We start from the raw sequence: 25,293 nt of genomic DNA, 5'->3' as shown, positions 1-25,293 counted from the left end.
ACAATGTTCTTTTTGCATTCACATAGCCATGTTTTATTAATTTAATAATTTAATAGTGTTTAATTTAATTTCATAAGGACGGTTATAATAGGTATAATCAGGTTTGGGAACAAGTAAGACAGATTTTCTTGGGGCCCACAATTCACCTGGAGGGAGAAATGTACAGGTGCCATGAGCATTCCTTGCGCTTTGGCATCCCTCTGCATGCTGTGTACCACACTGGAAATATTGCTGGATGAGTCAGCTAAGTGGAGGCTGCTTAAGAAATTTTCTACTACAGTATCACCTACAGTGTCCTTGTAGGGGGCCAGTTACCCCATAAATGACAAGACTTCCTGACTTAGGACATGTAAAAACACCTGGAAGTATGGTGTCTGGAAAGTGTGGAGAAACCAAATTTTAGACCAACTCTCCTGCAAGTATTCTGTATTAAATATATTAATATATATAAGCCTGGTAATACACAAGCATTGTCCAGGTTACATTGTACTCTTTATGTCAATCTAAGACATAGCTTACAAACAAGCATGAAAACACACACAGGGATCTGGAATCCTCTAAGAGTCAGCCTGATAAATATCTAATAAAATATTTGCAGATAGGAATGTTTTATTGAATTTTGTAAATAAGAAAAACAACAAACAATATCCCCAGAGAAGAGGAAAAATCCTTGCATGTGCATGGTAGGTCCAAGGTGCTTAATAAATCTATGATGAATGATGTACAGTCTGAAATATTTCTGGCAATGTACCCTAAATTTGCTCATTCTAACGTCAGTGATATTTAAGCACAACCAAGAAATGCACTAGTATTAAATTAGATGCTCCAAATGAATTTGTGTAGGAACCGAAGTGTGACAATTCCTAGAAACACTGCGTAGAAGCAGTGTAAAGCACTGGCATAAAGGTTAGCAAGGTTGTCATGGCATAAACGTAATCGTTACAATGCTTGTATCTAAGAGACGACAGAACTAAAAAGCTTAGGAATAGTAACTGGAATTTTCAGTGCATAAGCAACCTTTGAAAAGATCCAAGTCTCCTTTATGTCATTAAAGAAATCAAAATAAGGCACTTCAAGATATGCATTTGAACAGTAACGTAAAGCAGGATCCAACAGCACCAAAACCAGAGCTAGAGTCCTAACCATGCTTAAGACAGAGAAACTACAGTAGCAATCCCATGGGTTAAATTCTCCTCAAAGGTGACTTTGTATTAACACATGGCAGAGGAAGAACATCCTTTGCAGTCAAGCATGTCCTTTGATTATTTCTCTCTCCCTCTCTCCCTCTCAAAAAAAAAAAAAAAAAAAAAATCAGTTTGCCTGTGTATAGATGCACAATGACAACCCAAATATTTACATAAAAGATCAAGGGCAAAATGACTTAAAGCATCAAGAACTAGGCAAAAGACCAGTACTGGGGTTTCTCCATGGTGGTGTGGAGAACTAGGGCTAGTTGACAGTGTTGTGTTTGGTACAAATACACAGTTTTGCTGGAATCCTGTTCTACTGTCCTACTATGGCCAAACTTTAAAATTGGAACAATTTTGAAAGGCTAAGGGAGGCCACTTGCTTTTGTCATTTACAGGTACCTGAGTATGTGTGTGCCATTTAAAAGTTTTTCGATCTAAATAGGAAAGAGGAAAGTTTATCCTTTTTAATTTTGGATTTGGTGGGTGTGGCAATCTGGAGAACCTAGGAAATAACTAGTGTTTAGTTTGGATGATACACTTGGCTACCATTAAAAGAGTGTATAATTATAGCCTAAATGTAGGCTTTAAATTTTAACAGATTTATCTAAACTTTCAAAATTTGTACCGTTGAATATAAGTATCTAAAACTATCTTATGTTAGATGCAGCAGTATTCAAAACATTGAGCGAATATAAAATCAATACCATTTAAAAAAATCCCTCGATCATCACCACCCTCTTCAGTTAACATTTATAGCGGGGAAGGAGACTTTCATTTTATCTAGTTCCAAGAAGTCAAATGTTTTGTGGACAGTGCAGACTTAACGTCTAATCTGAACACTGACAAGATAGCGCTCTTTCTGTTCGTGAGGAACCCTCCCCCTCCCATCCGCCCCCATGTCTTAATTAACTTTTCACAAAATAAATCTAGGGATGCATGTCCCTGGTTGTGGGAGGTTTCCCCTCACAGACAAATCAGCTCGAGGAAAAGAAGGGAGGGGAGAAATAAATGCCACACAGAAGCTCTACTTGCCAGAAGAAAAGTCGAAAATCATTAACATGTAAATGGTGCTTTTTCCGTTCCAAGGCTCCTTATCTCCGAGACTGCCCCAGAACTGGAAGGGTTCCGAACTCCACGTTTGGCAACTCGGGGACTGCAGGGGTAGGGGCGGAGGGAACCCCGACGGTGGCCGACCCTGCCGGGAAGAAGGACATACCGCCAGAGGCATCGGATTCGGGGAGGGCCAAAACCTGCCCAAGGATGACATTATCGAGCACTTTCCGGCACAGCCTTGGTTCCTTCCCCTAACAGGCTCGGTGCGGTCCTGTATACTACTGCCTTTCCCAAAAACAGAGGAGGAAAAAATAAAGATGTACAGGAACTTCCGCCCTTCCATGTCTCTCTCTAGCGGGGGCGGAGGAGGTGAGAGGGATGTCCCAAATGGGTGACTTCAGGTTGTGAACAAGATATTCCGGGAAGCTTTGAAGTTTTATTTGTAGCTCGTGTTAGGGGAGAGGAGGACAAAAGATGAGGAAAGGTTTTTTAAAGAAAAACTTTTTTTTTTTTTTTTGGTCCGCGGCTGCACGTCTGCTAAACATTGGGTTTCTTTCGCTTTGCATCAGGCGACAACCCTGGGCGCTACCTGCCCGTCCCGCGCGGAGTGGGGGAGGAGGGTTGGTCCTCGCCCGGGTTCCCCGACGCCCACTGCAAAGGGCAGTGAGAATGACAGACAGCAAACCCTCTCGCCTGCATCCCCTTCAACGCACTACACACCTAAGTTCGAATGGCAACCCTCGCTAGGCGACCTCCTGACGAGCCGGGCCGAGATTGCGGCGGAGAGGAAGCGGCGCATTGCCGCCGCCGAAGCTCCTCCTTTCGCCGGTGCAGCCCGGGACTACCTGGCGGCCCAGCGAGTGCAACACGCAAAGCCCAGGGCGCCTTTGCGGCGGTTACGTCCCAGCCCACTGCGCCGGCCCGCGCGCGACGCCGGGCGCACAGCCCACTCCTTTCACCTGCTCCCCGCCATCCCCCCCGCCCCGGCCGAGCCCGGTGCGCCTGCCCGACCGTCCAGGCCAAGCACCCGGCGGGCCCTGCTCACGCAGTTGGCGCAGGCGGCCCTACGCTAGCGGCGCTGCGCCCTCCGGTCCGCCCTCCCCCTGCACTCTCCCCGCCCCCTCCCTCCCTCGCAAGGGCTGAGCGAATGTAGCCCGCGAGAGAAAATGGCGGCGGCGGCGGGGAATCGCGCCTCGTCGTCGGGATTCCCGGGCGCCGGGGCGGCGAGCCCCGAGGCGGGCGGCGGCCGAGGGGCTCTCAAAGCGAGCAGCGCGCCCGCGGCAGCCGCGGGGCTGCTGCGGGAGGCGGGCAGCGGGGGCCGTGAGCGGGCTGACTGGCGGCGGCGGCAGCTGCGCAAAGTGCGGAGTGTGGAGCTGGACCAGCTGCCGGAGCCGCCGCTCTTCCTCGCCGCCTCGCCGTCGTCCTCTTCCACTTCCCCGTCGCCGGAGCCATCGGACGTGGCGGCGGGCGGGAGCGGTTTCCAGCCTGTGGCGGTGCCGCAGCCTCACGGAGCCGCGAACCGTGGCGGCGCCCACCCTCTGGAGCCCGCGGCCGCGCAGGACAGCGGCGCCCCGAGCCCCGCGGGGGCCGAGCCTGGGGAGAAGCGGACGCCCGCCGCCGAGCCGCCTCCTGCAGCGGTCCCCGCAGGGTGAGCAGCGCGGCCGGGGACGCGGCGAGGACTTGGGGGGCGGGCGGGCGAGGGCAATGAATGAACCGAGGGCACCGCGCCCTGAGTCCCGGGGCTCCGCGCAGCCTGGCTACGCGCCGCTCGCCGGGTTCCGAGCCCTCGGGCACCCCCTTTGACCCCTCCGGCGTCGGGCGGCGGCCGGGACCTGGCCTGGGGGACGGAACGGGGACCCGGGGCGGGGACGTGTTGGAGAGTTTGTTATTGTTTGCGGACATGTGACAGGCGTGCAAGCCGCGCTGCAGGGACCCGTTGAGATAAGGTGTGGGGCCCCGGGCTGGCTTTGTGAGGCTCCCGGAATCGGGACTCTCCGAGGTGACTCGGCCCGGGACCCTGGAGCTGCCCTTGGGGCTGGGCTGGGGGGCGGGCAATAGCCCGGCGGCGCCCTCAGAAGAGAGTCCCGGGATCGCTGGGGGTGAGGCCCGAGCCTGCAGGCAGGCGGTGGTCAAAAAAGGGGTGGGGTGGGTGCGGAGCCCAGCCCTAGGCCGGGTCGGGGGCCTGGGGCGGTGGAGAACGCCGTGAAGTACACCGCACCTTGACAGGCAGAGCCCCACATCAGGTACCCGGGCCGGGCCTGGCCGCGTCGAAGGCAGCACGGCCGCAGGGCGCTCCGGGTGGAAGGCATTGTAACGCCTGTCAAAGAGGGGTGGGCGGGCGGGCTGCAAACTCGGGGACTTGGAATATTTTAGGGCTTGGGTTTTCTCATTGCGTCCCTCAAGGGGCTCCACATGTTCTTGAGAATGCCCACAGCGCCACTAAGGCTTGAGTGACTTCTGTTTGGAGTTTGAATTTGGCCTTTGAAGTTTGCATTTGGCGGAGTGGTGTAAGAGCCAGGACCGGATGTGTCAGCCATTCAGTTTCAAAGCAGTGGTGACTGCTCCCCGCAGCCTCCCGGGGTAGCTGGGGACCGTGGCTGGGGTGCGGTGCTTCCTGCTCCGTGCAGCTGCGCGGGCTACTCGCCCGCTGCGGGTTTCCAGGGACCACAGTGCGGTGGGCATCGTCTCAGATAGTCCTAAGTGCCTATGCATTACGGTACGTGCAAGGTAACAGACCAGCCGTTCTTGGCCTGACCCTTTATTGGCAATTGGAAATCTTTATGTTAAAGGAAATTCTTTAAAGCGTGACAGTCGTAATCCTTGTTTTTAGGAAATCTGACTAGTGTTTGCACAGCGTAGTCTTGATGAGTATTTTGAGTTGCTGGAAATGTTTTTGTGATAGTTAACCGTTGCCCTGTAGAGTTTCCTGACCTTCATTCTGGGTATTTTAAAGACTGTGTCTTATATTTGTTTCCCTTGTGAGATGAATTTGACAGTAGGACTCCTTAGTTTGGGTTAATTATCTAAACTGCTTTGGCACTTTCTTGAGCTTGATTTTTTATTTATTTTAAACCACAGTTCATTTTATTACCAGGAAGTTGCACCCCCCACACAAAACACCCTAAAAATCATGGTCAACACTGTGCCATGGCAATCTTGAGAGGAAAGGATATTTGTGGCTGTGATAGTTTTCTGTGTGCACTTGTAAATGTAACTTAGTCTAACAAGAGCTAAGTTTCTCTACACTTTCCTGCTTCTGTGAAGATTGGGTTAAAACCTCACTAGAATAATTCTTTGAAGGCAGTTGATACTACAGATGTGCTCCAGACAAAAATATTAAACCTTAAATTTTAGAAGTTAATTTTCTGTTCTCATGAGAGCAACTTTTTGAATACAGTAAATAATTTAGTGTCAGCATTCTAGTCCTCTTAATGAACTATGAATATAGTAGAAGACCGACCACTGTAAAAATGTATAGAAGTTGTTTAGAGTTGCCTCCACACAAAATAAAGAGGACTAACGTGGAGGCAGAAAGAATTCAGGAACTGAGTAACCCATGTTTAATTTTTGTATGTTATAACATAGGTGTTTTTCCCCCTCTTTAAGGAGTGGATTGTAATGCACAGTGTGTGAAATAATGAGCCAATCAGCATAATCATCTTTTAAAAATGAATTTCACTAGCCAGAATGCTGTTTGTTCACGCCAACTTCATTTATAATAAAATGTTGATTCCCTAAACTTGAAAATACAGTGATTTTTCCTTCCAGCTCCTTGTCTGTATAGTTGAAATTCATTTGCCTCTCTTGATATAAACACTTTGATTATAAAGAGTTCAGGAACTTTACATTTTACTTTTTTGGTAGCAGTTTCATGTGTACTTTCTGGAGGAAAATATACAACTGAGATTTTGAAGTATTTTTTGTTTCAGTAGTAGTATGGGTCTGGAGTTCCCTCCTGTCTAAAGACCTTTTGCATTTTTTTAAAGAGAATTCTATGATTTCAATTTCAGAATTTCCTTCAGTTTTTTTGATCTTTGGGTATAGAAACTAAAAATGTGTAAAATACATTTGTAAAGCATAAATTATGTAAGTTATACTCATATTAAAAATAAAAGATTTTATGTTTGTCCCTCTCCTTTAGGGTAATAATTGAAATCCAAGAAAGTTTTATGCCTGTAAGTGGCGCCCAAGGGTTTGGAATTTTAACTTATATTACAGAATTAGGAACTTTTTCTTCCTATTTATTGTTTTTGAAGAAAAATTACAGTGTTATTTTCCATTGAACAGGCTGTTGTGAGTTTGGTAGATATAATTACTCTATCCTATTTTTGTAACTTAAAAAAACCCTAACTATCAATTTGCTGGCCCCATGAAAGAACAAGATATGCTGTACTTGTTAATGTTAGTTTTTGTTTAAAACTAAAGCCATTTCATAGGCTGCTTTTATATCCTCATATAGCCCTCAGCTTTCACTTCCTTTTAGAAGCTGCTAGGTTAAAAATATAATTTAGTGACTCTTTACTAGAGGAGATACAGGAACATTATTACCTCAAAATAAGTTGTAAGAAATTAAGTTGGTGATTTTATGAAACAATAGAAGTAGTTACATAAGGTAACTTACGTGAATTTGTAAGTTTTGTAGTTATGAATTATCTCCAAATTCTATTTTAAGTCAAGAAAGAACATTAATGCATTCTTCATTATATTTAACCTTATTAAATGTAATTCTGAAAGAGAAATATCAGAGGTATAGTTGTTGCCAGCTTTTGTTTTCTTTTCATATCTGATTTTGGCAAGGGTGACTGGTTAACCAACATTCCTTAATGTATGATTTCCAATACACTATAATAACTCCATTTTGTTAGATACAAAAAGCAGGAAGTAGCCCTGTTCATTGATACTCTTTCACGTCTTCTATAGCACCTCAAGCATATGTTGCATGTCTTAGAAATGATCATTGACTTACTGACTTGAAGATTTCAAAACATGGAAAGAAAGGAGTGTTCTTTGTTTTCAACGAGAGCAAAATAACCAGCTACAGCTTGCCTAGGCTGTCTGCTCATCAGTCCTTGACACTGGCTGTGAGCATTCCAGAAGAAATAATGGGGTGGCAAGGCAGTTAATGGTGAATGGATTCCCCTGAGGGAAAATATGGGGCATTCAGAAGTGCTCTGAGTTAGAAAGCACAACTTTTGCATTTGTAACCCATTTTCTTGGGTTGAGAGGTGTTTCTCTGTAAAGAAGGCGATAGAAAAACGTGGCATGGAAAAGTAATGGTCTCCGGACGCTGCTTAAGGACTACACTATATTGCACGTTTAACCTTGAGAATACTTTGCTTATATCAGATACACCAAGTATATTCCTCAGATTTGGTGATTTTCCTCAGTCCTTGCCTCTTTTTATATCCTAAGTCAAAAGTTAGAGCTACTTAAAAATATAAATGGGTAGAAGATTAGTAGAAGAAATGTGCAGTTTTAGTAACAGACCCAAGTTGTCTTTAACAAATAATTTAAGAACATTTTTAAACATGAAAGAAGTAATCAGGAACAGAATTAAGTGGTTCATTGCAAAACAGTGAGATTAATCAGGTACTCTTCTTATAGCAAGATTATAAGAGGATTTTAGCCGTGGCAAAAACATGTTCATTGAGTATGCAGATATGTTTGGATTCCTTTCATGTAGTCACCTTTCTTGCCTTCTGCAGGTCAGGCCAGTTATATATAGTATCTCATTTCATTATCACTACAGCCCTCCAAGGCATTGTAATTTCTGTTTCAAGAGATGGAAACTCATGTGTGATGCTAAAGCCCTGTGATCACATAACTAGAAGACAGAGCTAGGTCAGTCTGACTCCACAGTTCATTTCTTTCCACCATCTATGCTTTTATTTTTCCAAATTAATAATTAAATTAATTGATAATTGTTAAGGAGGAATTTGTTCTGTAGGAGTCATAGTAAATGTAATAGGTCTCTACCCAGTGCCATTGCCAAAATGTTTGTTTCTTTATATGTATATACTGCATAGTTTTCTGTAACCTGGCCTTGTATATGTAATACACCTTATTTTGTTAGACAAGGAGAATAATTAATTCATGTTGAGTGTTAGATTTTTTTTATTTGTGCTGTATTATAAGTGGAAGAAAATAAAGAAGGTGAAATTAACATCACTCATGAATCTTAATCATCACACATGGAGAGAGACTGTTCCAGTATAGCTATACCCTCCTCCTTTGTTATTTTTTATTTCATTCATCCAAGGTTTACAAATCTGTACAAGATGATGGTCTGAGTGGTAGGGAAAAAGATCATTAATGTATGGCCTCTGTTTCTCTTGGTAGGTTTTAGTATAAACGTGTTTAACAGTATCATGTTAAGTGCTTTAAGAGAGATGGGAATACAGAGAGACTCCTAGGTTAAAAACTAGTGTTCTGAGTCTCATCCACAACCTTCCACACCGTTTTCCTGTAGTGAATACAGTGGTGCTTCCCTAACTTCCTGAGGAATTAATTTGCCTCCCAGGTTAGTAGTTAAGTATGCAGGCCTTGTTCCACTTTCTGCTTGTATATTTGGTCTGCTAGTTTTTGCTCCTTTCCTTTGGTCTCTTTACCCTGTCTTAGGACAGGTATACACTGTGGCTTTTCCATTTCCAGAGTAATGGAAAAAGGAATCTAGATATAATTTCAAACTATTTCTGCCTACACTCTTAAGAGGAATATATATGGAACTGCAAGTTCAGATGTGATTTTTTTTTTCTTTCTTGAAAGAGGCCTTGAAAAGGGGGTATGGAGAGCAAGAAACTCAATATATGCCAATGGTGGTTTTAAAATTTAGTCTTTATTATTAGTAACAGCAACTCTGCTAATTAAGAATACAATGTTAGGGGATGCCTGAGTGGCTTGGTCAGTTAGCCATCTACCTCATGATCCCAGAGTCCTGGGATCCAGTCCTGCATCGGGCTCCTTGCTCCCCACTTAGCAAGGAGCCTGCTTCTCCCTCTGCCTGCTGCTCCCCCTGCTTGTGTGTGCTCTCTTTGACAAATAAATAAATAAAATCTTAAAAAAAAAAAAAAGTTAAGAAATGTCAAATATGCTCTGGAGTGTAAGATAATAAAAAAAAAATATCCTATGGTTTAGGTATGTTTAGGTATGGAAGGGGGTTCTGTATTGTTAGTGCTTGAGTCCTTTGGAACACCATTCTGGTTAGTTTGGTTTAATAGATTGAGATGTCATAGAGTGCCAAGAACTCTTAAGTTATTAATACCCACCAAACATATATTTCTGAGAGTACAGTCTGACACCCAGGAATTAACTAATGAGGCCATCGGACCTCTGGAAGACTGGAGGAAGTCCCTGGAGCTTACATGATGCTATAGTTAGTGCATTAACTAAGTTTATCACATGAAAGTATAGTGATGATGAGTGTATATGGAGCAAGGAGAGAGTATAGATACTGGGTAGAGACTTTACTCTTGACAAATAGACGTGATCATTACCTTTTGTTGTTGCCTAAATAGTCATTTAGCTGATATATTATCATATAATCTTCAAACTGGTCTTAACAGCATTCTGATACTAAATATCAGTTGTTAACAAATGAGGAACTCTGCCTGTTTATACCACTGCCCAGTACCTAGACTAGTGTCTGTCACCCATGAATATTAGGTGCCCCTAAATGTTAGCATGAATTAATTTTCCTGAAGTGGTTATTTTTAAATTACTGTATCTGACGATTACAATAATTTACTTTGATGTGATTTTAATCATCATCAGTTTAAGGCAAGTTTTGAAGGCAAGAACTGTTTCTTATATTGATATATAGTAGCAGTAGTTGGTATTTAGCAATCAGTGGTTGATAATATTGACTGATTTTATATAACATATAACTTAAAGTAATTAGTTTAATAGCTGAGTGTACTTACAAAGTAATTAAGAGCCATGCTCAAACTGTCAAATACTGAGAAAATTGAGTTTCTGGTATTTGAAGTGACTAGTTATTTGGGCTTATGGGTAACCCTCCTGATTTTCTTCTTAATCTTGGCAGTTCTACCTTGGTGACCCATCATCACCCTCTTGAATGTAAATATTAAAAGATCCTTAGGGTGATCCTAGGGCTTCTGTCATTTTGTCTTCTCCATTCCCACCATTAATGCCCATTCACAAGTGATTGCAGAATTTATTTTCCTAGCCATGACCTCTCCTCAACTCCAGACCTACACCTAACTGTCTGTGTGACATAGCCATACTCAGATATCTAAAACCAAATTCAGGGTTTTCCCTATACCTTGCCCTACTAATATATTCTCTGCTCATGAAATGGCAGAACCAGAACCTAGGAGTTACCCTTGACCACTCCTTGTATTTAGTCCACCATCAGAGCCTGGGGATTTGACCTGTTATCACATCCCTAGGCCAGGCTTGCATGATCTCTTATTTGGACTGATATAGTAGCCTCTTGACTTGCTCCCTGTATCCTACTTTCTGCTTTCCAATCTGTTCTCTGTATTATATGGCCAGAGTGATCATTTTAAAATGTTAATCTGATTATAACAATGTTCCTCTAGAAAAGTAAATAAGATTAAGTATAAAAACTTTCAAAATCTTGCCGTTTGGTTAAAGACCAGAGAATCCTTAACATGCCCTACCCATTCCCTGCCCTGTCCAGGCCCCTGTGTGCTTCTCCAGGCCCATCTCGATCACACTTGCCCTTGTTCTCGGCAGGATTGCCTTCTTTCATTTCCTCAAACTCAGCACACCACCTCCTGCCATAGGGCTTTGGCATGCACTGCATGCTCCCTCTGCCGGGAACACTTTCCCCAGTCCCAAGTCAGCACTTCATTGTTCAAATCTTAGCTCACTGATTCCTCAGGGAAGCTTTTCTTCCCTGATCTCCCATACTGGCTTCATAGCACAGTGTCCTTACCCTCAGTGTTGTGATTTTACATTTGTTATTTCATCTGATAATCGGCTGCCTTCTCCAAAAGACATTAAGACCTGAGTGGGCAGTGCCTGTGGCTGGATAGGGACCCAGCACCTAGCAAAATGCCTGGCCTAGAGTAGCCCCTTGGTAAATATTTGTGGAATAAATGAGTAAGGATAATACATGACACATTCAACCTCGTAGATCATTTGTCCTTCACCTTTGGTCAGACATAGTCTAGGACCTAGCTGAGACAGGATTAAACAGCAAAACCCTAGATGTTGGTGTGTCCTAATTCTCAGTGTGATAGATTCATTGGGAGTATCTGGACTAAAAGACACACCAAGTGCCTTGAGTGAGGTTAGGACAGCTTAATGTGGCATGGAGGAGATAGCTATATAGTAGTGCCTGCCTCCCCTTTGCATGGTTTCACTTTCCGAGGCTTTGGTTACCTGCAATCAGTCACGCTCTGAAAGCAGGTGATCCTCCTTCTGACACTGTCATCAGAAGGTCACTAGTAGCTTAACACTGCATCACAATGCCTACGTCATTTACCTCACTTTGTGTCATTATGTAGCCATTTTATCATGTTATATCATCACAAGAAGCATGAGTACAATACAGTAAGATTTTGAGGGAGAGTGACCATGTTCACATAACTTTTATTAAAGTATATTGCAATAATTGTTCTGTTTTATCAGTTACTGTTCTCTCTTACTATGCCTAAATTATAAATTAAACTTTATCATAGGTATGTATGTATAGGAAAAAACATTGTATATGTAGGGTTCAGTACTATCTGTGGTTTCAGGCATCACCTGGGGTCTTGCAGTGTGTCCTTCGTGGATAAGGGGAGACTGCTGTACTGCGTGATAATCTGGTATAGGTTTGAAGAGTTTACTATCTGTATGTAATTCTTTTATACTTACTAGGGAGGTGAAAATGGGTGTGTATGTATATTTATGTATATATGATATCTATACTCATGTTCATATTCATATATACATAAATATACACATAAAGGTGTTATGCATTAATGCAACGATTCATTTTTTCAAATTCTCAGAATGTTATGTAAGCTTAAGATGCCATTTTAGGGTTCTTGTCCCGAGTATTTATTTTTTGAGTATATTTATATTTTGAGTATAAATATGCTCAAAAAGGTGTTATGCATTAATGCAGTGATTCATTTTTTCAAGTACTCATAATGTAATGTAAACTTAAAATACCACTTCTGGGCTTCTTGTCCCAATAACCCTACTTCCATGCAAAATTTATTAATTTGTTAATAATAATTCATCTTGGAGTAAATAGAAGTTCACGTTTGCATTGAAGAAAAGATTTGCTAGGCAAATACTGTATGAAATTTTAGGAACCAAGAGCCCCACGTAACAGAAAACATTTTAAAGTTTACTGGTAGTAACTAAATCCTGCAGCCTCCCTTATCTAGAACATGGTTTAGCACTAAGAAGTAAGGGAAAAAGGCTCTCAGCCGCCAAAAGGCCTGTAACAAAATCTGTCCTTTGAAGTTCTTTGATTTTATGCTTAACAAGAGTTTCAAGGGCATTGGCTCAGGATTCACTGACACTTATTTAAGATATTATTCTTATAGTCTTTTCCATTTGGTGTCCGCAACATGCAGCAATCAAAAGCAGCCAATTAGACTAGCAGTATGAGGAAGAGACAGGTTCCCTAATGGCAGCAGTATAGACAGAGAGAGACTTGACAGCAAGAGAGGAGAGAGGAAGGGAGAAGAGGACATCACTGTCAGGGAGAAGAGGACATTGCTGTCGGGGGACACCTGGTGTAGGAACACTCATTTCCACATATCTGGATAGCTTCTCAGATTATAAATTTATTAAATGACTGAACTTTCCTCATTATTTTTTGGGTACCAGTTTCCTTATATGTAGAATGAGTGTGATCAGGATTGTTTATTTTTTTTAATGTCAAGTGTGGTTCATCAATAAATGATATGGTGTTTTTGTCTACTCAGTAAACTAAATTGGAAGGCTTATTATATTTTAAGTAAGATTTTCATTCAAGGTATTTTAGTATTTTGATCCTTGAAGTGGTAAGCTTCTAAGTTACCTAGAAGAGGTAGTCCTATGGCCTTGATGATACTGACTAAATGAAGTGTTCTTTAGAATTGCATGAAATTGGAGGGTATTCATTAGAAATGTCATGTGGATTGTCTGTGTGGGAAAATCTTTTTTGCTTCATTTGTTGGCCTGAGTCATTTTATACTCTGCAGTTTCTTTAAGATACTTATTAATCACCACCACCACTGGTCTACACTGACCTTTCTCCTAGTGAGACTGTGAAGAGTCAGGCAGTAAGCTCCAACTTTGTAACATTGATCAAGTTACTTGATGACTGCGAGGTTTTGGGTTTAATTACTTGCAAAAACATTCTTCATGTCTGCATGCTCTAAGATAAGTGTTTTGAAACAGACATTTCACATTTCTCTTTCTCCTTCAAGATAATGAGTTGGCTACATCTCTTACTTATTTTCTGGATTTCTGTTAGTATTCTTAAATTCTGCTTGGGTAATAAGTAAGATTATTTTCATCGAAACTTAGATTTTATAAAAGATGTGACAAATTAATGTAGGTATTAATATTCCTGAAAAAATTTTAGTGTTTTAATCTGAATTTATTTTGAATTTTGAAAATATGTTTCAGTTACTGTGCTACACTGAAATCTCCAGGTTGTTGTATGAGGTCCTAATGTTTCTGGGATTCAGAATTTATAGAATCAAACTTCATTAATAAAACTATTGGACAGTCCTTTTAAAAGCAATTGAACCGTTTATTTTTTAAAACTTATCTTTATCATTTAACAAAAAGGACTGTACATTGTAGACTACTATACAATTTGCTTTTGGGGGGACAATATTTTGTTAGTTAATCTTGATAAACATAGAGCTGTTTTTTAATGACTGAATAGTATTCCATCTTATGAATGTCACATTAGCCAGTTTCCTGTTTTTAGACATTGTTTGTTTTTGGATTGTTAAATTAAGCTTCAGTGACTACCATTGTATATACAATTTCATATATTTGTGCATTTAGTTCTATAAAACAAATATTCAGAGGTGGAATTGCTGAGTCCAAGGACACTCTTATTTAAAATTTGATTCTATAGCTGAAGTGCCTGTTGAACATTGTACCAGTTTATATTTACTTCACAGTATGTGAGAGTGCCTATGGCCCCACATTTTGGCCAACATTGCATATCATTGGTCTTTCATTTTTTTGCCAGTCTGGTGGATAAAAGATAGTTTCTTATTCTAATTTACATTTCTTAGCTTTTTAGCATCATTGTACAACTTGTCCTATTTATTAACAGCTTCATATTTCTTTGTTATATTTCCTTTCACACATGGGTAAGAACTGTTCATTTTTTCAGGGGCGTCTGGATGGCTCAGTGAGTTGAGCGTCTGCCTTTGGCTCAGGTCATTCAAGCCCTGCATTGGGCTCCATGCTCAGTGGGGAGTCTGCTTCTCCCTCTTCCTCTGCCTCCTGTTCTCCCTCTTGTGCTCTCTCCCTCTCTCGCTGTCTCTGTCAGATAAATACATAAAAATCTTTAAAAAAATTTTTTTAAAGAATTGTTCATTTTTTCTTATTTGTTTGTAATCACCCTTTGTATATTAGAATTTTAGCTCTAACATGTATTGCAATTGTTTTCCTCCACTTCTGTGTTGTGAGTTCTGAGCTTCAGTTATAGTATTTTTCCATAAAGAAGCTTTAATTATTTTTTCAAATTTCAGTTCTTTCTTTCCATTCTTTCTGTTAGGTCTTATAGAATGGCCTAGAGATGCAGTGCTATGTAGTACTTAAGAGTATAGATGCATGAATGTTTCGCCACTACCAAATAGGGTAACCGGGTAGTTACTTATCTTCTTTGCACTTCAGTTTTCTTAACTGTGACATGAAGATACTACTTCATAGTTGTGAAGATTGCATGTTTGTTAGTTCTTCAAACAGTGCTTGGTGCATGGTAAACACTGTATAAGTAATAACTATTATTATTCCCTATTGGAGAATTATCACAGTTCACCAGTGCTTTCTAATATTTTTATGTATTTTTAAAAATATATATGTATATTTATTTGAGAAAGAGAGTGCACACGAGCACGAGTGGGAGAGGTGGAGGGAGAGGAAGAGAGAATCTCAAGCCGACTCCACACTGAGCACGGAGCCTGATGCAGGGCTCAATCTCACACAACCCAGAGATCATAACCTGAGCCCAAACCAAGAGTCAGACGCTTAACCAACTGAGCCACCCAAGTACCCTAGTTTTATGTATTTAAAAAAATACTTGAACCTCTGAGCCAGCTGAAGTTTAAGGGGTGACAGAGGGCTCTAACTTTATTTTTTTCCAAATGATTAACTAGGTGTTCCAGCACTGCTTATTGACAAAAAATATCCTTTTTATCATATACTAAATTTTCAAGCATTTGAAAGTTCCCAAATACATTTCTTTATTCCAGATCTTTTTCTTACACCGGGGGTGTAAACTCCTAAATAACCACATTTCAAGTTTTGTACGAAGATTGAAAGAAAGTCATTGACTAAAGAGAAAGGATGTATCAGGAGATTAGTAACTATATCTTTGCTGACTCATTATGATTAACATTTTGGTTCCTGAAATGTCTTAGTTTCAGTGACAGAACCCTGCATCCAACTGTCTCTGGGATTGTTTCTCTAGAAGATACAGCTCTGGCAGGCACTGCAGCTGCCAAACTGAATCCCTGTCCTCCCCAGCCTTCCCATCCTCTCCCTCAGATCTGGTTGTTTTGGATGCCTGTTGGTAATTCCTGCTACTGTCCCCCTAATTACTGTGCTCTTATTCTACTGGCTTTCTCATGCTTAGCATCCAAGTGCTCTCCAGTTCTAGTGTTCCCAGTTCTCTCCTTAGCTTTGGAATCTATACCACAGTTGCTAACCCAGGGTCATGCCACTGTCACCTCATCCCAATTCTTGCAAAGCCTCCTTCGTAACTAGTCTCTTGCTTTTAGACATGTCTCCCTGTCTTTTCCCTATACTGCAGTTAGAGTGAGGCTTCTACAATGCAGGTCTGACCTTGACACTTCTGTCCACGAAACTTCATCCTCAGAATGAAGTCCAGACTCCTTATTGTAGCTCAGAAGCCTCTGGTGACCAGCACTGTTCCGCCCTCTCCTTCACTCCCCCTTCCAGGACACCCTGCTCCAGACATCCATGTTCATCCATGTTCATATTTTTGTTTTCCCAGCATGCCCCTCTTTTTTTGAGTGTGCTGTTTTCCTCTATCTGGAATACTCATTTCATCTTCACTGTGAGATGTTTTTAAATGTGTTTTTATTCCCTTTGCAATAAAGAATTATTGGTGTTCTACTAAATATAAATGTGGCTATTTGCAGAAGTCAGTACTGTGAATTCTCCTTAACTCTTTGGTTTAGCATTCTTCAGTATTTGAATTGGATTTGCCACTTTTAAACCTCCTCAGTTTTTCCTCTGTCACTGCATATACGGTCATGTCTTACTGGACAAGAGTGTTTACAAAGAGTTGTTTGTAAGGTGTACATTATTGTAAAGTGAGTCAGATTTTTCCATTTGTATTAAAATTTCGAAGGTGCAGTGTCAGGAAAATATTTTGGTGCCACACAATGTATTGCTGTCTTTGAGAATAATCCAAGACCATCTCCAGTCAGAGAACAAACATACTCAAACGCTGCAAGTGCAGGGCTTGACTGTGTCCTGGGCACATCATCACAAGGTTTCTATCGGCTGCCTGGCCTCCTCAGGCAAGGTCCCAGGGAACTGATGGGCTATAGGAAGACAGGCATGTCAGACATGGAGTCCTTTGAACTCTCTTTTTGCCTGGTCTGTGGGTGCTGTCTCTAGAGAAACCTAAGGGCATAGTAGTAAACATGCCAGGGCGAATGCCATTTGCCAGTGCTCTTATCCCCCCTGACGTTGCCACTGACCGTGCCTTCAGGAGCACTCTGAGTGACTGCTGTGAGCCAGGCACCAAGGTGCTGGGAACCTGGCAGGGATGATGCCTATGAAGGAGTTTAACAAGGTAACAGTCTACTGATGACAAGGGGTGTGCAGGCCTTAGTCAGCTGGGAGCGAGGCAGGTATAGGCAGGGTATTCTGGGAAATGGGAGGTCTGTGCCAAGTCCCAAAGAATGCAGAGTTGTTAAACAGGTGAAAGGGGCTTGCAGGGATGTTTCATGACCCAGGTGGCGGCGGTTGGGAGGGCAGGCCCTCCGCTGATATGGAGAACTGCAAGTATAATTGAGATAGCTCTGTCTGGGTGTAGAGCAGGGTGTAGATGGGGCTCAGGAACAAAGCTGGGGACAAGATTTCTGTCTCTGTCCAGAGAGTCATGCAGAGCTCTCAGCTTCCTTACTGCTCCCACTGGCCAGTCTTTAGATCTTTGTGCTTAGGACAAATTAAAAAGCTTTTGTAGTTTGACAGGTAATCGCAGTGTGCTAGGAAGTGGGTCAGGAGGCCCAAAGGAGTTACAGCAGAGCTGGTGCAAGATAGTCCGCAGCCACTGGTCTGGAAACTGTGGTTCTTTGCACTGCCAACAACTCCCACAGGTGCAGAGGTTCACAGATTGGGAGGTATTCTCCTGTAAAACAAACTCCATCTACTTTGATCCTGAATGTGGTTTTGGAACTGCACATTTATATTTTAGAGACGGCACAGTGTAGTGATTAGGAACCTGTGTCCTAAGAGTCTGACCTGTTAGCCACTTAATACTGTTGGACTCTGGGGAAGTCACTTAACTTCTCTGAACTTAAAATGTCCTACCTCAAAAATGTTGTGAGTGGAGTGATTAGATGAGATAATGAAGCATGATTCGTGACCCAGAAAACTATTCAGTAAACATTAACTGTCAATAATATTATTGCAAGTAACTATGAAGACTCACTAATTAATACTTTGTACACGTGAGAAGAGGTTAAGAGACTCAAAGTTATCTTCCTAGTTGCCATTAGTTTAGCAAAGGTAGTATGTATAGATTATATATCATCTTGAGAGCAATTTATTTTTCTTCATTATTTTGAATTACTAGAATAATGGAAAACACAGCCTTCAGAACTATGTGATATGGGATAAAGCAAATCATTGGTAGTACATAGACCAGGGATCTCATCACTTTGTGAGAACATAAGGCTGGTCTCCTGGGTTTGGTTTTCTCATCTTTGAAAAGAAGAGGTTGACTTATATAATCTCTTGGTTCCCTTAAACCTCTAGCAGCTTTCCACTAATTTAATTCGAAAATTACCTCTTGCGGATATATTTAGTTGTAATTACTGAAACAACAATTAGTTTTTTGAACTTAAAACTCTTACAATTTTAAAAGTGGATATCAGCTCCAAGGAGAAATACAAAGAATTAATGAACGCTCAGAAAAAAGTAATTATATTTGTTAACTGACATTAAATGATGAGAAAATATTTACTTTTTTAAAGCCTATAACTATACTGGGAGAACAGCATTTTGCAAAGTGGAGAGAAATTAGGACTGAGTAGTTAGCATGTTTGTGTTTAACAGATTCTGTTAGAGAGGAATTTTGAAAATAACTTTAAATCTAATTTGGGGGGGGTATCTGGGTGGCTCGTCGACTAAGCAGCTGCCTTCGGCTCAGGTCATGATCCCAGGATCCTGGGATCCAGCCCCATATCTGGCTCCCTGGTTGGTGGGGGCTCCCTCTCCCCCTGCTGCTTCCCCTGCTTGTGCTTTCTCTCACTTTCTGTCAAATAAATAAATAAAATCTTTAAAAAAAATAATAGATTTATTTTTGGCAATTCAAATTTTGGTGATTCAATCCAAATTCAATCCAATTCAAATTTTGGTGAGAAACAGTATGGTTATACTGTTAAAAATGATCTTTCTTCAGCTTTAACTGTAAAAGGAATGGATATCCCCACGGATAACCTCTAATAAACAAAGCCCTCTTTGGATTTTTTCCCTGTGTTTATAAAGTTCTTTCCATAAATGCCCATATGTGTACATACTTTTCTTTTTACCTAAAACTTTAAAATGCGTTGTTTCGTGACACTTAGTTGTATTGTTTCCTGATTGTGAAAATTCAAATTTAATTGTAATGGGCGGGGTTCTTTTCACATAATTTGGATAGAGTTGGCCATTCCTAGTAAGTATGAATTTCACTATGATTTTTTTTAACCTAATAATTTGGGGCTCAAGTTCTAGAAAAATCTGACTTTCAAGTAGATTTGGAATAGGACTTTTTAACTGACTTAATCATTGTGATTGTACCAACTTGAAGCATATCCACAGAAAACTCTTGCCCATTGCTATTCTTCAAACACAGAACTGAAGCTGCTTCTAATTCATTGCTGAGCATAACCAACATTATTTACTGTTTGTCTTAGATTCCTGATAGTTGAGGAGTACTTGACCCTTCCTGCTTCCATCACAACCCATACACTTAGTTCTGACTGTTGGGATCAGTTACTCACATATTTGGGAGCACTTACTACATGCTGTAGGCACCTGATTTATTCACAGACCCCGCTGTGGTGAGAAACAGAGCAAGCTTTCTTGAGTCTCGGTTGCATTAGCATCATTCTTCTAGCTTCTTGTGACTGATTGTGACAGCTAGCAGTAGTTGTTGTTACCACTCATAAGTCAGGTAAGACTGTCATTTGCACAATGCAAACTGAAATCATCCTTCAGTTTTATAAGTGCATGGTGGAACATTTCCTCTGCTGCAGGAGGATTTGCTAGGAGTTTTAAGTAGTGCCAAAGATGCATGAGAACAAAACCTTCCCTCTTGGGGCTTAGATCCATAAAGGCAGTTTTGGCACCAAAGAGAAAAGGTTTATGCTCAAGAACTTCTTGCTTTCTCTTCTCCCTCTTACTTCCTGGGCCAAGTTTTGGTGATAAGATATAAAACCATTAGTGTCTGAAGTGAGCTTATCTCTTATACAGCAACTTGGTTAAGAAATGTGCTCAGAATTACATTGTGTAATATAATGCTTTATTCTTGTCGAAGGTTCCCCAAAATACTGAATGTTACAGATTTTAATTACTAAAAACAAATTAGTAGAAATTTCTTATCTGAGTAGACAGTATGGTTGGCCATACACTGAGCCATGGCCACACACTGAGCCAAGATGAAATTATTTTTTCTGAGTTTTGTCTCTGTTTCATATTCCCCCTGCCTGCAACACGCACACATCCCCTACCTACCCCCCCCCAACACACATGTAGGTCTTGCCTTTTCACTCGTGCTGACAAGTTGTTCTGCGACATTAGTAAGCCACCTATACTGAATTCTTTCCTATAGCAAGGTTCCTATAATGCCATTGCACTCACACATTTTCATGTATTTCTCAGTTCTTTATTAAAACTAAATCTTTATAAATCATTTATTGAGCATTGATAGGGTTTGCCTTTGTGATCAATCTTCTCTACACTTTGAGTTACCTATACCATACTTTTACTCCTAGGCTGATTTTCTGTCCTCATGCTATTGAGTTACTTCTGCCCCAGTATATTACTTCATGGGAATACAGAGCACAGGAGCTACATTTTATATTGGCTGAAGCCGGATTGTTTTTAGCTCTGTCACAGAATTTAGTCCAAAGACCTAGAAAAATATGTGCAATCAATTATTGATTTTTAAAAATACCTAATCTAGGATTGATTTTTAAAAGTGTTCTAAGGGAGATTGCCTGCATTAAAAACATTGATAATAACACTTAAATTTTGTAAAAAGTTTCTGCTTAAGGGATATATTTTAAATGTTCAATTTTTTCCATATGCTTAGTTAGGCACATGAGTCAAATCTTTTTAAATACAATATTCTATCTTCTTTGCACAAACCATTAAAATATCCTTGGAAATTTTATAATTTCACCATTCCAGCTTGCTCTTCTACAACTCTTACCTATGAAAATGGAATAAAATCTTGGGTTTTTAGGATGATGTCTAAGAATTTGGGGTTTGGACACTGTGAGACCTGACATCCATCACCACCTTTGCTCCAAGATTATGTGTTATGGAGGAAATGGTGAAGTCAGCACTCTTTTTTTTTTTTTTTAAGATTTATTTATTTATTTATTTGACAGAGAGAGAGACAGCCAGTGAGAGAGAGAACACAAGCAGGGGGAGCAGGAGAGGAAGAAGCAGGCTTCCAGCGAAGGAGCCCGATGTGGGGCTCGATCCTAGAACACGGGGATCACGCCCTGAGCTGAAGGCAGACGCTTAACAACTGAGCCACCCAGGCGCCCCCTGAAGTCAGCACTCTTAGCTAACCTTTGTGGCTTTAATTTTCTGCCTTGCAGCCCAGTAGTTATTTTGGGGTCTCTCCTATAAGTCTGGGAAGTGAAACATCACTGGGTCTCACCCTGGATTCTGGGCAAAGAGGGGTGCTCTGCTATGCTGCAGCTGAGGCTGGGGTGGACTCCCTGGCCCAGTTCAGTTCAGATACCACAGAACTGCTTTTGGATAACACTCGCTCAGGATATTGACCTGTTCTGCCCTGCTGGAGCATAGAAGCCACTAGTGGGACTTTTTGAGGAGACTGGATCAGGAATGGGTGGGATGGAGAAGAGAAGGGACCAGTGCTGGTGGCAGTGGTGGCAGCATCAGCTAGAATCAATCTTTACAACCAGCGAATTACAAAACTTAATGAAGCTTTTTTGTTACAGGGTAGTTAGACTCTGACAGAGGGAGATGGACCACAGAAGACCCAGGCCTTAATATTTTGTTAACCCCTGATTTGTAACAATGTTTTCCTAATTGTTCATTTTGTAATTCAAGTTTAATCAGACTGACTACCAGTGGGCCTTTAGACTGCCCTTTTAAAAAATTGGTAGCGTGTTCACTTCTCCGCTTATTAAATGGTAATTGGATTCATTAACCGTTTCTTTCTCTTAGAACTTTGAACATTAAAAAAAAACTTTGAATATTCTAGTCTTTTTCAAGATATTTACTATAGCTTATGTTGGACTAATGAAAAAAATTAAGAACAAATGAATTCCATGGGAATTTTTTTGATCTCTCAAGAGTCAAATAGCCCAACTTAAAGGTGAGAAAATGTGGAAAATACTTTGAAAACCAAAATTATTCTGATATAAAACTTCGACTTTCTTTCCTGTTTCAGTTAAAATTAAAGGCCTAATGAAATTGCAGTTCAAATTCAAGAGTTCCTTATGGACACATCTATCTGATTCCTTCTTTCCCCTTTTAGCTCTTGTATAGGGAATTTTTATGTGTCTTTAGTTGAAAGGTATTTAACCTGCTGTCCAGGAGCTGCTTGTGGTAGACTAAGTTTTAGCATTGGCTCACACCAGCTGGCCTGTCCCCAGTACTGTCTTCTCAACTCTGCAGGAGATTGAGTCAAATACTTTAACCTCTTTGAGTTTGTCCTCATCTGTGAATTGGAAATAATACCTTTCCTACTTCCAGAATTAGAGAAGATCAGATGAGATGTTGTATATGAAGGTGCTTTCAAAGGGTGAAAATAAAGCACTAGGATTTATGGTCCCAGCACTTTAGAATTCCAGAGTGCAAGCACCTGCCTCTCTAAATATCACAGTGGCATTAGAGATGTTTAGTCACCAACAGGGTTGAGCAGAGCCGTGGAGTGCGGGGCGGGGGTGGCTGGCCAGTACTGAGTTCCCTCAGCTCACTCTAGTTCAGCAGTGTACTCCTGTTTGCTGGTCTTACTGGAAAGAGCAGTAATAATTCACTTCCTCCATGCCTAGTCCAGTGGGTACATTATATAGTTGCTCTCACTTAAGCCTTGCACTGTCCTTGTGGAGTTTTAGTCCCATTTTACAAGTGAGAAAGCAGATACTCTAAGAGGAGAGGTAACTTAGCAGCTAGCCAGGCAATGAAGCCTGGCTGTGAACCCTCATAGTTTGCCTTTAAGACTGTGCTCTTAACTTTTAAGTAATCTTTTGTGTTCACACACACACGCACACACACACACAAGATTTATGCGTGTGTGTGTGTACAATATGTATTTTATATATATATGTATATAAAATACCTATATTTTAAAATCAGGAGATAGGTTTGAGTTCCAATAGCATACACAGTTTATTATCTATAATTTATTTCCTTGTTTTGGCTTTTATTGAAGTAAAAATCATATCTGGTGATGACTTTCTAAATTATGTTTAGGTCTTCCAAAATACACAGGAAGCATTAGTGAACCATGTTAACAGTTTACATTGTGATATGAAGTTCTTATAAAATAAGGCCAGTTGTAAACACAAATAAATTTAGACCTCACAGTGTTCACTGTGCTAGAGAAGAGAGTAGGCTCCAGGCTGCAAATATGATTGAATTCTTTAATGCACAGAACTTTGCCCACAGAATGGGAGATGTGCTTGGAGTGCGTGTGCGTTAGAAGTGGTCATTGTTAACACTGTGGAACCTTCACCCTTCAGAGAGTGCACACACAGACTTTGTCTCCCCCGCAACTTGTGACACAGGTCATCGCTCCCATTTTACAGATGGTGGGAATACCTCAGAACAGTTAGCCTCCCCAGGGAAGTGAAGTAGTAAGAAGCAGAGTGAAAAGTCTGACCCTGTTCTTCATACACATGCACTCCCCCCTATGCTGCCTCTCCTCAGCTTACACTTGAGTGACCTGCTGCGCGCCCTGAGGTAGCTGCCGTGGGTGTTTCAGACATTTTGAAATTTATTTCTTTATACCTAAATGTAGTTATTAGAACTCTTTATAAGTGAGTCCTGAAAAGATTAACTAGTTTTCATGTCCAGTGGTTTTAAATTAAAGCTCAATTCAGACTTTAGCGTTCTTTTAGTTGGTGTATTTTAATTGTTGGTTATTCCTGTTTACCTACTTAAGTAAAGATGTCAACATCCAAGGCTACCATCCAATATAGAGGTGTGCCTAAATGAATTTTAGTTCATTTATTCTCTTATTGATGTTTGTTTTCGCCTAGTAACATAAGTTAACAAATGCCTGCCTACCAAGTGAGGAATCTTTAGTTTGTGTGCTGCAGGCATCTTCCTCGATAATTAAAAGAGCTTAGTGGCTTTGAGAGAATTCAGTAATCTCCCTGACCCTACGCCTCCCCCACAAACAAAGGAGATTATCTTTGAGTTTAACTATAGAAAGGCCACTCAGGTAAAAATGAAATCTCCTTCAGGGCAAGATAAATATCTTTGCCCTTCACTGTGTGTTACGCCCTTATTTTGTTTTCTTAAAAATAATGGTAATGTGTTTGCCGTCCTATAAATCTTACATATGTGCTGCTTATAGAAATTACACTATCATTTCAACTCAGTCCATGTTTACTGGCATACTGTGTACATACTACTGTGCTAGGAACTCAGTTGGGGAGGTAAGAAGATGATTCAACTCTTGTGTTCTCTAACTAGTATGGACTCCTGGAAGCTAGTTTCAGGAAAAACTCTTGGAGAAAAACGGAGTGGTTGTCCTTTCTACCTGGATTTGGCAGTATTCGTGTATATAATGGATATGAGGACAGCTTCATAAATGCTGCCTGTTGATTATCCTTTTACGGTCAAATGATGTAGGCAGTGAAGAAAAAAGATGAAGAAAGAAATACTGTTAATGCCTTAAGAAAGCCCTCTTTTTTTTTTTATTTTAATGTTTTTATTATATTATGTTAGTCACCATACAGTACATCCCTGGTTCCTGAAGAAAGCCCTCTTAATAAAAATGTAAGTTGGCACTAGACAAACACACCCCAAGAAAAATATCAAGAATGATGCGGCATCTAACTCCTGAAAATTATTTTATTATGTATATTTTATTTATATACATCTTTTAAGAAAATAACTTGTGGAAAGTAAGATATGCTTAATCTTATATCTTATTACAGTTATAATAATTCCGGCTTTGGGATTGAAGTTTCATGGCTTCTCCTGAGTGTTTCTAAAGATACCTTTGCTCACTGAACCCTGGGTTGCTCAGAATCTTTCACAATTGCTGAGGATTGAGGAATGGATGGGGAGTCACTGTGGGCAATTTTAATTCCCTTACGATAGGCCCTGGCTCATAGCTGGACCTCTGAAACAGTAGTAGGGAAATCCTAGCTCAGATTCCTTCTTCTGAGGAGTGCCAGGATTTCTTGGAAAGAGAGCAGAGGAGAACCTGCAA

The 25,293-nt window shown here is 40.9% G+C and overlaps 1 protein-coding gene across 1 annotated transcript in view; it reads left to right on the top strand.

The window, feature by feature from the left end:
- Nucleotides 1-3,409: 3,409 nt before the first annotated feature.
- Nucleotides 3,410-25,293, top strand: part of MAP3K1 (mitogen-activated protein kinase kinase kinase 1) — a 74,035-nt gene continuing 52,151 nt past the window's right edge. Inside the window, exon 1 of the mRNA XM_040622250.1 lies at nt 3,410-3,891. Coding sequence (XP_040478184.1) covers nt 3,410-3,891 — 482 coding nt within the window. The remainder of the gene's footprint in view (nt 3,892-25,293) is intronic.

The sequence above is a fragment of the Ursus maritimus genome, unplaced genomic scaffold (assembly GCF_017311325.1).
Source record: "Ursus maritimus isolate PB19 unplaced genomic scaffold, ASM1731132v1 scaffold_5, whole genome shotgun sequence".
NCBI lineage: Eukaryota > Metazoa > Chordata > Mammalia > Carnivora > Ursidae > Ursus > Ursus maritimus.
This window is presented reverse-complemented; position numbering and strand designations above follow the sequence as displayed.